The sequence below is a fragment of the Danio rerio genome, chromosome 5 (genome assembly GCF_049306965.1).
Source record: "Danio rerio strain Tuebingen ecotype United States chromosome 5, GRCz12tu, whole genome shotgun sequence".
In the NCBI taxonomy this organism is placed as follows: domain Eukaryota; kingdom Metazoa; phylum Chordata; class Actinopteri; order Cypriniformes; family Danionidae; genus Danio; species Danio rerio.
In genome coordinates this window covers 1,942,101-1,954,934 of record NC_133180.1, presented here as the reverse complement: position 1 = coordinate 1,954,934, position 12,834 = coordinate 1,942,101, and the positions used below count along the sequence as shown (strand labels likewise).

Genomic DNA, 12,834 nt, shown 5'->3' with positions numbered 1-12,834 from the left:
TGTCTGGTGTGCCGTGTCACGGCTCTGAGCGGCGCATCCGGTGCCTCAGTCAAAGTTAATCCAGTGTGCGTGGTTATTAGTCTCGGTGTACAAGCTCGACACTTTAAACTAGCACACAGTTTGCTGTAAAACTATACAAAGACACAAATGATTGTGTACTCTCTGCTTGGTCTGTGTCCGAGTCGTACATGTACGGCTGAATGCTGATCCTCTCACTCATGTAGCTTCTCTCTGTCTGCCTGTCTGTTGCCAAACACAGAGCGGGGGAGCTCTTGGCTCCGCCCCCTTGTTACATTGGGCGGGAAGTTGAAACTAATTTTCAAGTGAAGCAACACGCCCCTAAAATAGCGAGCTGTGTATACACCCCCCCACAACATCACACTTTTAAACACATTATAATAAACAAATCTGAACTGTGTTTTGAACTGAACCTAAACTGGCACACTCAGAACAACCATAATACTAATATTAAATCATAAAAAAGGGGAAAAATATGTGCCCATTAAGTACAGACAGCAACAGCTAAACAATACTCAGCAACATGTGTGTGGGACAGAGGGGTTTACATAGTCAAATAAGAATACAAACATTATAATTTCAGGAAAACCTCGTCTAGAATTGAGCAGTTGCTTTGCTTATGTGTTTACCAACATGAACAAAGAATGGAAAATACCTTTATAACAGTGCATTTATTATTCACTCATTCATTGTTAGTGGTTGTTAACTCACAGTGCCTTAAATAATGTAATGACACTTCACTATTACATTGATTCTGAGTTTTCAAGATTCTCGATTGAGTCTTGTAGTAATAAATGCATATTTTATGAATATTTAACTGCAGCAAATCATGCTAAAGGTACTGTGAAAATAAAATAAAGTTTTTCAGATGTTAGTATTGCCAGCCTTTAGGAAATCAATATGCTAGTGTGATCCAAAATTCACAAGATATAAACCTGATATAAACATTCAAAGCTTGCAGTTTGTCTCCTTCGCTTGAATGGATCAAGGATTTCTTTTACATCTCATACTTCAGTTTCTCATCAAATCTTCTGACCAATCAAATGCTTTCTAGTGTCTGACATGTCCCGCCCCCTTCTTCTCATTGGCTTTTCATTTGATGTGCTTGAGCTCAACCGCTCTCACTGGCAGAGCTGTGATGAAACTAGGGTTGTAACGGTATGAATTTTTCACGGTATGATAATGGTCTAAAACAATACCACGGTTTGACGGTTTCGCGGTATACGGTATGTTACAAATGTTACAAAATAATAGAACAGTGAAGCAAATTTGACTTTTTCCAAATAATATATTTTCAGTTACTATAAACAACACCACTTACAATGAACAAATAAAAAAAGAAGAAAATAATAAATAATGTGTCAAAGTCCAAATAAAGTCCAAATAAACATGGTGCAAATCCTCAGTAAAAAAATAGATATAAATATTTACTATACTATAAATAGTTACATAAGGAAACTAGATTCAATATGGAACATCCTTAGGTTTTATGTGCCAGCATGGATATGGTTGTCTGGATATGGATTTGGATATGGTTGTCTGCAATGCAGACAAACAGCTGCACCTTCATTTGCGTCTTTTGAAAACAGCAAGAGCAGCAGTTCGTCTTTGCTGTGTCACTGTTTTGTCATGTTTCTGTGCTGCTGTGCATGCAAAAGTACTTAGTATGAGAATTATTTCATGCAAAACTTTTTTTTTTTGCGTTTTATTTAGCCGCGCATAAATGTATGCCTATCTCTCATTCCGTGTTGTTCAAAAAGCTTGGTCCACAAACAAAAGCGAAACCTATGCTTATTGGTTGTGATATAGCGAGTTTGAACCAATCTGGGCATGGAGGAGGGACAATGCATCAATGTATCATGTCTGGTTTGTCCGGAGACACAGTGACGAGCGTTTCTTTGTCAAATCAGCGTTGTCAAATGTTGATGACGTAACCACACTGATTCCGGAGCCTCTGAAAGTCCGCGAATGTTATGTGATACAGCACTGGAAAGCTGAGATTCTCTTCTTTATGCCAATCTTTGAATTGTATGAATCAGATCAGCGGATCAAAAGTTATTAAACATTTAAGAGCAATACTTATTTTTAGCCGCGGGCGGCTGTCTCGGTCTTTAAGGGTTAAAACCGTTGATATGCAATTGTTCATGGTATGATAATCGTGCACGTTCAAATCGTGGTAGACCGTCATACCGGTATATTGTTACAACCCTAGTTGAAACACATCGCTATTAGTTGTTTTTTAAAAAGGGGAGGAGCTACTCTGTGTCCCGCCCTCTCTTCATGTTTCAGTTTACGTCAAACATCCAATAAAAAGATGCGCATTTCAAAGCACTTCACTTTTAATGCAAAAGGAGATTTTATACATAATAATAAAGCAGAAATATCTCAACAAACCCCTGAAACAAACTGCAGTGATTTCTTCATTTGGTCTGAAAGTGGTAAACACAAGTAAACACAGGTAAACAAACAAAATCTCACTCAGCCTTCATGTTAAAAATGATGATACAGTGTTTACAGAAATTACCCAGGATTCTCTGTGGAAGCAGGTAATGTTATAAATACTATAAACTGGTCATGTGCAGAGGATTGAAGACATTATTGTGCAGAAACAGCAGTGAATATTAATATGTAATACATATATCAGTGAATATTCCACTGAAGGTGATCTGAGGTAGCACACATGATGCAGAACTGTGAATTAAACAGAATTAAAATGTAATAAAATTGATCAGAAACTCATTTGAACGATTAGTTTTCACACTGTGCATGATCATTAAACATGCTGGTGTTACATTAGATGTCTTGTTTATAATTTAGTTTAGTTGATAATATAATTTGATTAGTTTAATATTCATTCGTTTTCTTTTCGGCTTAGTCCCTGAGTCCCTTCCACAGTGGAATGAACCGCCAACTTATCCAGTACATGTTTTACGCAGCCGATGCCCTTCCAGCTGCAACCCAGCACTGGGAAACACCCATACACACTCATGTACACACACACACACTATGGACAATTTAGCTTATCCAATTCCCCTATAGAGCATGTGTTTGGACTTTGGGGGAAACCGGAGCACCCAGGAGCACCCAGAGAACCAGAGACCTTCTTGCTGTGAGGCAAACATGTTACCCACTGCACCACCGTGCAGCCCTAGTATAATTCCTGGTTTTTATAATATAGTTTTATTTTCGCCACAGTGGAATGAACCGTCAACTTATTCAACATATGTTTTACGCAGCGGATGCCCTTCCAGCCCTCCCACACTCACATTCACACACAAACACTATGACCAATTTAGTTGGTTCCAGACCTGATATAAACATTTAAATGACTTTAAATGACCTTAGAAATAAGACTTTATCAACAATAACAAATATAATACTGTGAAAATGTTCTTTCTCTGTTAAATCGGCATTTGGAAACAGAATTAATCGTTTCCTGTCTTAGGTTAATAATGGTACACTATACAAACTGTGTTGCTGCCTTCAATTTGTAAGTAAAAAATAACCTTTCGAACTCATCCTTCAGCTTAAATGACTTTAAAATGACTTAAAATACCAAACTGAGGGGCAGCACGGTAGCACAGTGGGTAGGGCTCTAACCTTACAGCAAGAAGGTCGCTAGTTCAAGCCTCGGCTGGGTCAGGTTGCATGTTCTCCCCGTGTTGACGTGGGTTTCCTCCGGGTGCTCCGGTTTCCCCCACAGTCCAAACACATGTGCTATAGGGCAGAGGTGAGCAAACTATGGCCCGCGGGCCATATACAGCCCGCTGAACACTTTCATCCGGCCCCAGAGGGAGTTTTAGAAATGCTGCTTCTGAGTAACAGTTTGAATTAGTCAGAATTAGTAAATTAATGATGCAATACAAGTGAACACCATGTGATGGCAGTATTGCATGTGATACAGCTAGCGCAACCAGTAGAACTAGAACACACTCTGGGATATTAAAATGCACTCGACCGTTAATGACTGAAAATGAGTCAGGCAAAAAAGAAAAGAAAAAAATACTCTGAATGTGGTGTGTTTAAGGAAGAATGGACAAAATACTTCTTCATCAATATCGGACAGAAAGCTGTAGGTCTAATATGCCAAGAAAGTATTGCTGTTTTTAAGGACTAAGGGGCTGATCACACCGAACGCTCTTCATGCGTTAAGAGGCGCCTCTTTTTAAAGGTATACTAGCGGCCGCGAGGGTTTTGCGTGCTGGTTATGTGCCCTGTGCGCCTCACGTGTTAACCGCCTGTTGCGCCTCGCGTTTTTGCCATAGCAGACTCCAGACTATTTTATTATGATTAATCTGTATATTCTAATAGCAGTGCAAATTAGATTATAGTAAACTTGACTGAATAGTAAACTTTAAGATTTATTTTTAATGTGTTAATATGAGATTTTTTCTACAGACAATATCTTTTCCTTTTATTATTATTGTTATATTTGGTCCCACTTGATATTAAGTGTCCTTAACTACTATGTACTTACATCAAAAAATAAATACAATGTGCTTACTGTGTTTATAATGTATTTGAGAACACTTGTGGTGCTTTTGAGTTGGGATAGAGGTTGGGTTATGGACAGGTTTGGTGGTATGGGTAGGTTTAAGGGTGGGTTGAGGTGTAAGGGATGGTCAACAGTGAATTTACAAATGTAATTACAAAAGTTAATTACAGATGTAATTACATACAGGTATTTAATCAAACATAAGTACACAGTAAATACATGTATTTACACAATAAGTACACTGTAACAAACTATTAACTCCTGTGTAAGTACATATTAGTTAAGGCCACTTAATATAAAGTGGGACCTTATATTTTATAAGGGATTATTTTATTTATTTTATTATTTTATTGATGATTGATAAGTAAATATAAATAGCAGTGCTAATTAATTTGACTTGTAAATTTGATGTAATAATATAAAAAATAATCTGTTTTGCCACTATAAATAAAAGTTATTTTTTTAAAGAATTTGACAAGCGGCCCTTCACCTGGTTTGCAAAACTTGATGTGGCCCTCAGGTCTAAAACATTTGCCCACCACTGCTATAGGGGAATTGGGTAAGCGAAATTGGCCGTAGTGTATGTGTGTGAATGGGAGTGTATGGGTGTTTCCCAGTGATGGGTTGCAGTTGGAAGGGCATCCACTGCGTAAAACATATGCTGGATAAGTTGGCGGTTCATGCCACTGTGGCGACCCCAGATTAATAAAGGGACTGAGCTGAAAAAAAAATGATTGATGAATGAATGAGTTCAATTAATAATATAGTTTTATTTAGTTTAATAATTGATGTATTTTTACTCTGTTATTGACCGGAACTGATCTTGTTAAATCTGCTGGGTTGTCCTAATACAACATTGGGTCGAATATTAACAAACTCAACATTGGGTTAATTTTTTAAATTTAATTTATGTTACTTTTTTGTAATTCAATGGTTGGGTTTGACCATATTTGACCCAGTGTTGGGTTACAACAACCCAGCATTTTTACAGTGGAGATTTCCTAACTCATTTGAATTGAAAACACAATAGGGCAACACTGTGGGTCAGTATTTAGCACTGTAGCCTCACAGCAAGAAGGTACCTTATTTATCAGGAGTCGGATGTCCTTCCAGCTGCAACCCATCACTGGGAAACACCCATACACACTCATTCACACACATGCACAATAACCAATTTAGATCGTCAATTCCCCTATGGTGCATGTGTTTGGACTGTGGGGGAACCCGCAGAAAACCCACATCAACACTGGGAGAACATGCAAACTCCACACAGAAACGACAACTGACCCAGCCGAGGCTCGAACCAGTAACCTTCTTGCTGTTAGGCCACAGTGCTAACCACTGAGCCACTGCGCCTCCCTTACATCAAACAATTTCTTAATGCAATAATCCAAAATGTGCATGAAAATAGAGGATGGAAACACAGCTATCGAACATACATGAACCTGTTTGTTTACTCCTCGGCTCCTCCAATCAGAGGCTCCGTATCGCTGTCGGCTCCCTCTGCATGCAGTCTTATGGGCTGAGCTCGCGGCCGCAGCGCAGAAACACACGCCAGTACAGAGAAAAGCAGGCCCAGGATCTGGATATAAAGACTTTCTCCAAGAGACACGGAGAGTTCTGGACTGCCTTCAGTGCGGTTTAACAGCGAGACGTGCTTCCCTCGCTGCAGATTGTGTTTGATCACACACACACAGGCCACACACACACCCACCACTGCCCCACAGTTCAGTGCTAAAAAGAAATGAGAGAAAGTGTATGCTAGGAAATAAGCAAGTACAGTTTATTGTGTAGTTAATTGTGGAAGGTGTATTGAGCGCACCTGTAGAGACGTGCAGTGTTGTAATCAGTCTGGATTGACTGACCGCAGCTTTGAGGAAATCCAGCAGAAACGAAGAGCTGGACAACAGGACGGCGCTGTAGCAGAGAGCGGTCAGCACATACAGCAGCCACATTCCCCATCCATTTAGCCCTCCGAGAGGACCTGCAACAGCATTCACATGATTACAATACACAGAGCCTTCATAAAGACACAGCATGTATGATGTATGATTGACTAGTGGTTGAACTAGGTATTGCAGTCCAAATTCAAAACATGGGAGAGAGTTTTTTCCAGTGCAGGTTGCCAGATTGACAATGTAAACAGGAGAGAGTGTGTTCAATGATTAAGTCCTACCCTGTACGTGGCTCAGCTAATGTTTAGGTTTGTGATATTTACATTTCTTGCTAATTAAAACCCCCCGCATGTGTATTTTTATAACTCTGAATCTGCCATGTGTCTTTTGAGAGGCTGCTTCTGTCCTCCAGAGAGCGCATCTTCAGCTGCGTCTGCATACTCCGAGAGCCTTCAGGACTGAAGTTTATACACTGTTTATCATCAAGGCAATCCGGGGTGCTGAAATATTACTGGTTAAACTGGCAGTGGGCGGAGTTACAGAGATCAAAGCAGAGACAGACATTCTGACACGGAACACACATTCTCAAAGCAGAATTACTGACTGGAGCATTGTTTATCAGATACGCTTAGCTTGATTCTCAAATATCTGCACACATATTATGGTGTATTTATGCTCTAGAAGAGACAAAAACCTTTAAATTAAATAGTTTTTGCTAATAATTTGTAATGCGGTGTGTTTTCCTATCTCTCTAGTGTGAAGCACATGCACAGTTGAAAAGAATGCAGAAAATAAGTGAGGACAGACAGGCAAAACACACTCCTGTCCAGCTGGTGGCGCTAAAAGTAAAGTAGTGGAGCATTTGAATTGATCTGCTGTGGTGATTCTACAGTTGCTATGGTAATAAAAACTATAGTAATTGATCTGTTGTGGTGACTCTACTGTTGCTATGGCAACACAACTACAGTAATTGATCTGTTGAGGTGATTTTATAGTTGCTATGGTAACAAAAACTAGCAATTGATCTGTTGTGGTGATTTTATGGTTGCTATGGTAACAAAAACTAGCAATTGATCTGTTGTGGTGATTTTATGGTTGCTATGGTAACAAAAACTAGCAATTGATCTGTTGTGGTGATTTTATAGTTGCTATGGTAACAAAACTAGCAATTGATCTGTTGTGGTGATTCTACAGTTGCTATGGTAACACAAAATCTATACTAATTGATCTGTTGTGGTGATTTTACAGTTGCTATGTTAACAACAACTATAGTAACTTATTTGTTGTGGTGTGGCTATAGTTGCTGTGGTAACACAACAGCTATACTAATTGATCTGTTGTGGTGATTCTATAGTTGATATGGTAACACAACAGCCATACTAATTGATCTGTTGTGAGGATTCTACAGTTGCTATGGTAACAACAACTAGTATTTGATCTGTTGTGGTGATTCTATAGTTGCTATGGTAACACAACAACTACAGTAAGTGATCTGTTGTGGTGATTCTATAGGTGCTATGGTAACACAACAGCTATACTAACTGATCTGTTGTGGGGATTCTACAGTTGCTATGGTAACAACAACTACAGTAACAGATCTGTTGTAGTGATTCTACAGTTGCTATGGTAACAACAACTACAGTAATAGATCTGTTGTAGTGATTCTACAGTTGCTATGGTAACAACAACTACAGTAAGTGATCTGTTGTGGTGATTCTATAGTTGCAATGGTAACACAACAGCTATACTAATTGATCTGTTGTGATGATTCTACAGTTGCTATAGTAACACAACAGCTATAGTAATTGATCCGTTGTGGTGATTCTACAGTTGCTATAGTAACACAACAACTATAGTAATTGATATGTTGTGGTGATTCTACAGTTGCTATAGTAACACAACAACTATAGTAACTGATCTGTTGTGGTGACTCTATTGTTGCTATGGTAACACAACGAGTATAGTAATTGATCTCTTGTGGTGATTCTACAAACAAAAACTTCAGTAATATAAACAAATGACCCAATTATGTCATTTTTAACAACTATAGGGTATATTACACTACAATACACCAGTTTACTGCTGTAAAACTGAAGTATACTACGGTGTTTATTACAATTTATCAGTTAACTACCGATAATACTACAATATGCTGCAGCATTCCTTAACAAATTGTTCTAAATACTATAATATATAAAGTATAAGGTTAGAAAACACTAGTATTTACTATAAATTCTTTTTTATTGTGGGTAGCGGGGGTAGACTTCTTTAACTAATAGACTTACTAGTTAAAATTGAACATTCTTACATACATTTGAGGTATTGTAAGTGCGTATATAAAATATTTAACACCATTCTAGTGTTTGTTTTAGATATTATAAAGAACAAAATCTGACATTTTGTGCCTTGAAGTGTAAACAGGCTGAATGATGCAGCAAACACACCTGTGTCTGTGCGGTTCTGGTAGGCGTGCAGTGTGAAGGCCACACCGTACATCAGCTTGTTGTTTGCATCAGTGCGGTTCTGGATCTGGATCCAGTTGGGGTCTGCGATGGAGGTGCAGAGCGACACCAGAGTGAAGCATTGGCACACGGCAGCAGGGGTCATAGCCAGGGTCATGCTGACCTCACAACACATGCAAACCAGAGAGAACAGACCTTCAGTTTAATACAAACATACACACTAGAGCTGCATAATATATCATTTTTACATATATTTCATGCTGATGCACAACTCCCTAGCAAAATCACCCCAAACTTTAAAAAATAATAGTTATTCAAGCCATCAGCAATGTATAATCACAGAAAAAACTAAATATTGAAATGTGTTTCATATACCAATATGGTCATATACATGTCTCACCTTATACACTGCTTCTGCACACTTTCAGCTTTTAGGGTTGCTCATAAACACAGTAATTCTGGAACAAAGAAATGATACAACAGTGATTTTACAATCCAGACCTATGACTGTCACACACAACACATCTAAACAGGCCAACATTAAAAAACACTATAGTAGCATGTGTTTTTGACCCACACTACAGTAAAGTAATTGGATTGTTGTGGTGATTCTACAGTTGCTATGGTAACATAACAACTATAATAACTGACCTGTTGTGGTGATTCTATAGTTGCTATGGTAACGCAAAAGCTATAGTAACTGATCCACTGCGGGAATTCTACAGCTGCTATGGTAACAAAAACTATAGTAATTGATCTGTTATGGTGATTCTAGAGTTGCTATGGTAACAGAGCAATTATAGTATTTGATTGGCTATGATAATTCTATGGTTGCTATGGTAACACAACAACTATAGTAACTGATCTGTTGCGGGAATTCTACAGTTGCAATAGTAACAGAGCAACTATAGAAATCGATCTGTTGTGGTGAATCTACAGTTGCTATAGTAACACAACAACTACAGTAATATAAATATTGTGGTGATTCTACAGTTGCTATAGTAACACAACTACAGTAATTGCTATGTTGTGATTATTCTACAGTTGCTATAGTAACAACAACTACAGCAATTGATCTGTTGTGGTGATTCTGTAGTTGCTATGGTAACACAAATACAGTAATTGATATGTTGTGATGATTCCCCAGTTGCTATGGAAACACAAGTACAGCAATTGATATGTTGTGGTGATTCTACAGTTGCTATGGTAACACAACTAAAGTAATTGATATGTTGGTGTTAATTCTGTAGATGCCATGGTAACACAAATACATTAATTGATATGTTGTGGTGATTCTACAGTTGCTATGGTAACACAAATACAGTAATTGATATGTTGTTGTGATTCTACAGTTGCTATGGTAACACAAATACAGCAATTGCTATGTTGTGATGATTATACAGTTGCTATGGTAACACAAATACAGCAAATGCTATGTTGTGATGATTATACAGTTGCTATGGTAACACAACTACAGCAATTGATCTGTTGTGGTATTCTACAGTTGCTATGGTAACACATATACAGTAATTGATATGTTGTGATTCTACAGTTGCTATGGTAACACAAATACAGTAATTGATAAGTTGTTGTGATTCTGTAGTTGCTATGGTAACACAAATACAGTTATTGATAAGTTGTTGTGATTCTGTAGTTGCTATGGTAACACATTTACAGTAATTGATATGCTGTGGTGATTCTACAGTTGCTATGGTAACACAACAACTAAAGTAATATGTTATACATTTAATTATACATTTAATTGCTATAGTATTTATATGTAGGGCTGACAAATCTTAAATAAGCTTCAAAAACATTGCACTTTACATATATACATTTCATTTACATATACGTTGTGGTTTTTAAATACAAATGATGAAAAATGTCATTAAAATAAGCATGAAACACACGTGACAATCTGACCTTACATACAGACCATGTGACAACTCGCTGTAACTTGAGTGTCTAATTATTAAAAGTATTACTTATAATCATTTGAGAACGACAAAACATAAACAAGCTTTAAATACAAAACAAACAAGGTCTGTAAACACCACAGACTGTATTAAAAGGTAAATAACAACACGTCCAGTCGGAGTTCAGGGTGACGTCACTGGATGAAAAAGACGTTTCTCACCTGTACAGTCGAAGAGTCATCCGCAGCTTATGAGCGATGTTATTTGACACTCGATCATACATTCAGACATTCTCCGCGCTGAACAAAGCGTCGATAATCTGCTCGTGTCATCCTGGAGCAGAATAAAGACGGTCAGTCTGCCCGCATGTAAAACACGCTCGACGTTTATTGAATCTACAGTAAGTAAAAGCTCATCTCTGCCGTTTAAAATGCGGAATAAACTGAGCTCGGATGAACCCAAGCAATAGGAAAGTACACAAAGCACACCGCGCATGCGCAGCCCTGCTCATATAAACACAGCGCCCTCTAAAGCCTCGACTATCAAATGACACACAGACGCTTATGTTTACAGACTCACAATGGACCATGGAAAATAATCTCTAAATGTTAATATAAATATTAAATCGTACTTAGAAATAATATTGAATATTTCCTTCAACACATTACTAATCATAATAGTGTTAATAACTCATCTCTAATAACTGATTTATTTTATCTTTCTCATGATGACAGTAAATAATATTAGACTAGATATTCTTCATGACACTTTTATACAGCTTAAAGTGACATTTAAAGACTTAACTAGGTTAATTAGGGTAATTAGGCAGGTTAGTGTAAGTTATTGTATAACGATGGTATGTTCTATAGACTATCAAAAAATATATAGCTTAAAGTGGCTAATAATATTGACCTTAAAATGGTGTTTAAAAAATTAAAAACTGCTTTTATTCTAGCCGAAACAAAACAAATAAGACTTTCTCCTGAAGAAAAAATATTATCAGACATACTGTGAAAATTTCCTTGCTCTGTTAAACGTAATTTGGAAAATATTTAAAAAAGAAAAACAAATTCAAAGGGGGGCTAATACTTCTGACCGCAACTGTATATATGAAAACACTTAAATCCTACAGGACATAATTTAGTTTTGTGCAAATACACTGCTAGTGGTTAAATAATAATAATAATAATTATTATTATCATAATAAAATAATAATGACCAGGAATGGATGCTTTCGTCAGTCCTACTTTTTCTTTATTGTAAAATGACCGCACTTATAAGGAATAAAGAAATAAAAATTGGAAACTAAACATTAAAAACACATTTATGTTAATAAATATTAACCTAGAAATTACTACAACAGAGTTAACAGAGCAAGTTATGTATTTTGAGTTGTGTATTTATCGAAGTTGGTTTTATTTGTCTATTAACGATCACATCTAAACCGGCTTTCAACTTTCAGCTATGACTGTATAATACTAATAGAATAGATCCTGCACGTAACTTAAATGGGGTAGACTTTTGTAGTAAAAAATGTACAAACAAGGTTATTAGATTAATATTTTTTTAAAAACCTAGAGGAAAATTCTTTTGAAATATTTCCAAGATATTGTGTGGAAAAAAGCTTGGTTGACTCCTTTTCATTTCAGCATAGGTAATAAACACAGGGAACTACATTTAAAAATGTTACACAACATTTATGTTGTGTAACTAAATTTGCGCAGACTGATGGAAACTGTTCATTCCGTTTACATCACCCAGAGTCTTTAATTCATCTTTTTTATGAATGTGAATATTTAATAACTCTTTGGGAAAATCTATCATTGTATGTCAAAAAAAAAAAATCTAGTTCTAGTTGTAATTTGACCCCCAAAGATGTTATTTTTTATTTTGCATCAAACAATTTATCCGTGGAATTTATACTGAATCTTTTAATTTTATTTGGTAAATTTCATGTTCATAAATGCAGATTAAATAACTCTAAACCTTGTTTAAAGGTTGCTATTATAGATTTTCATTTGTACAGTTGAAGTCAGAATTATTCGCCC

General features: G+C 36.8%; 2 protein-coding genes across 4 annotated transcripts in view; one reads left to right on the top strand and one right to left on the bottom strand.

Annotated features, from left to right (window-relative positions):
- rabepk (Rab9 effector protein with kelch motifs) overlaps nucleotides 1–12,834 on the top strand; it is a 373,763-nt gene that overhangs the window by 73,428 nt on the left and 287,501 nt on the right. The window lies entirely within an intron of this gene.
- LOC101884896 (transmembrane protein 127) lies at nucleotides 673–11,272 on the bottom strand. 3 transcript variants are annotated; one of them, XM_073951809.1, is made up of 6 exons: nucleotides 11,008–11,272; nucleotides 9,271–9,328; nucleotides 8,853–9,028; nucleotides 6,336–6,497; nucleotides 5,953–6,247; nucleotides 673–1,151 (listed from the first exon to the last, which is right to left on the bottom strand). In XM_073951809.1, exons 3-5 carry the CDS (start codon nucleotides 9,025–9,027, stop codon nucleotides 5,967–5,969), a joined length of 618 nt encoding a protein of 205 aa, XP_073807910.1. In that variant the 5' UTR covers nucleotide 9,028; nucleotides 9,271–9,328; nucleotides 11,008–11,272; the 3' UTR covers nucleotides 673–1,151; nucleotides 5,953–5,966. The 3 variants fall into 3 exon arrangements, with proteins under 3 accessions (XP_073807910.1, XP_073807911.1, XP_005171776.1); XM_073951810.1 differs by lacking the exon at nucleotides 673–1,151 and adding an exon at nucleotides 2,340–2,709; XM_005171719.6 differs by lacking the exon at nucleotides 673–1,151 and having other exon boundaries at nucleotides 4,113–6,247.

Bases quoted from the DNA above. Each gene is read 5' to 3' on its own strand.
- LOC101884896 (XM_073951809.1), bottom strand. From the start codon at position 9,027: ATGACCCTGGCTATGACCCCTGCTGCCGTGTGCCAATGCTTCACTCTG. The intron at 6,498-8,852 runs GTGTGTTTGCTG...ATGCTGTTGCAG, and splicing joins CCAGAACCGCACAGACACAG to GTCCTCTCGGAGGGCTAAAT. The intron at 6,248-6,335 runs GTGCGCTCAATA...ATTTCTTTTTAG, and splicing joins AACACTGCACGTCTCTACAG to CACTGAACTGTGGGGCAGTG.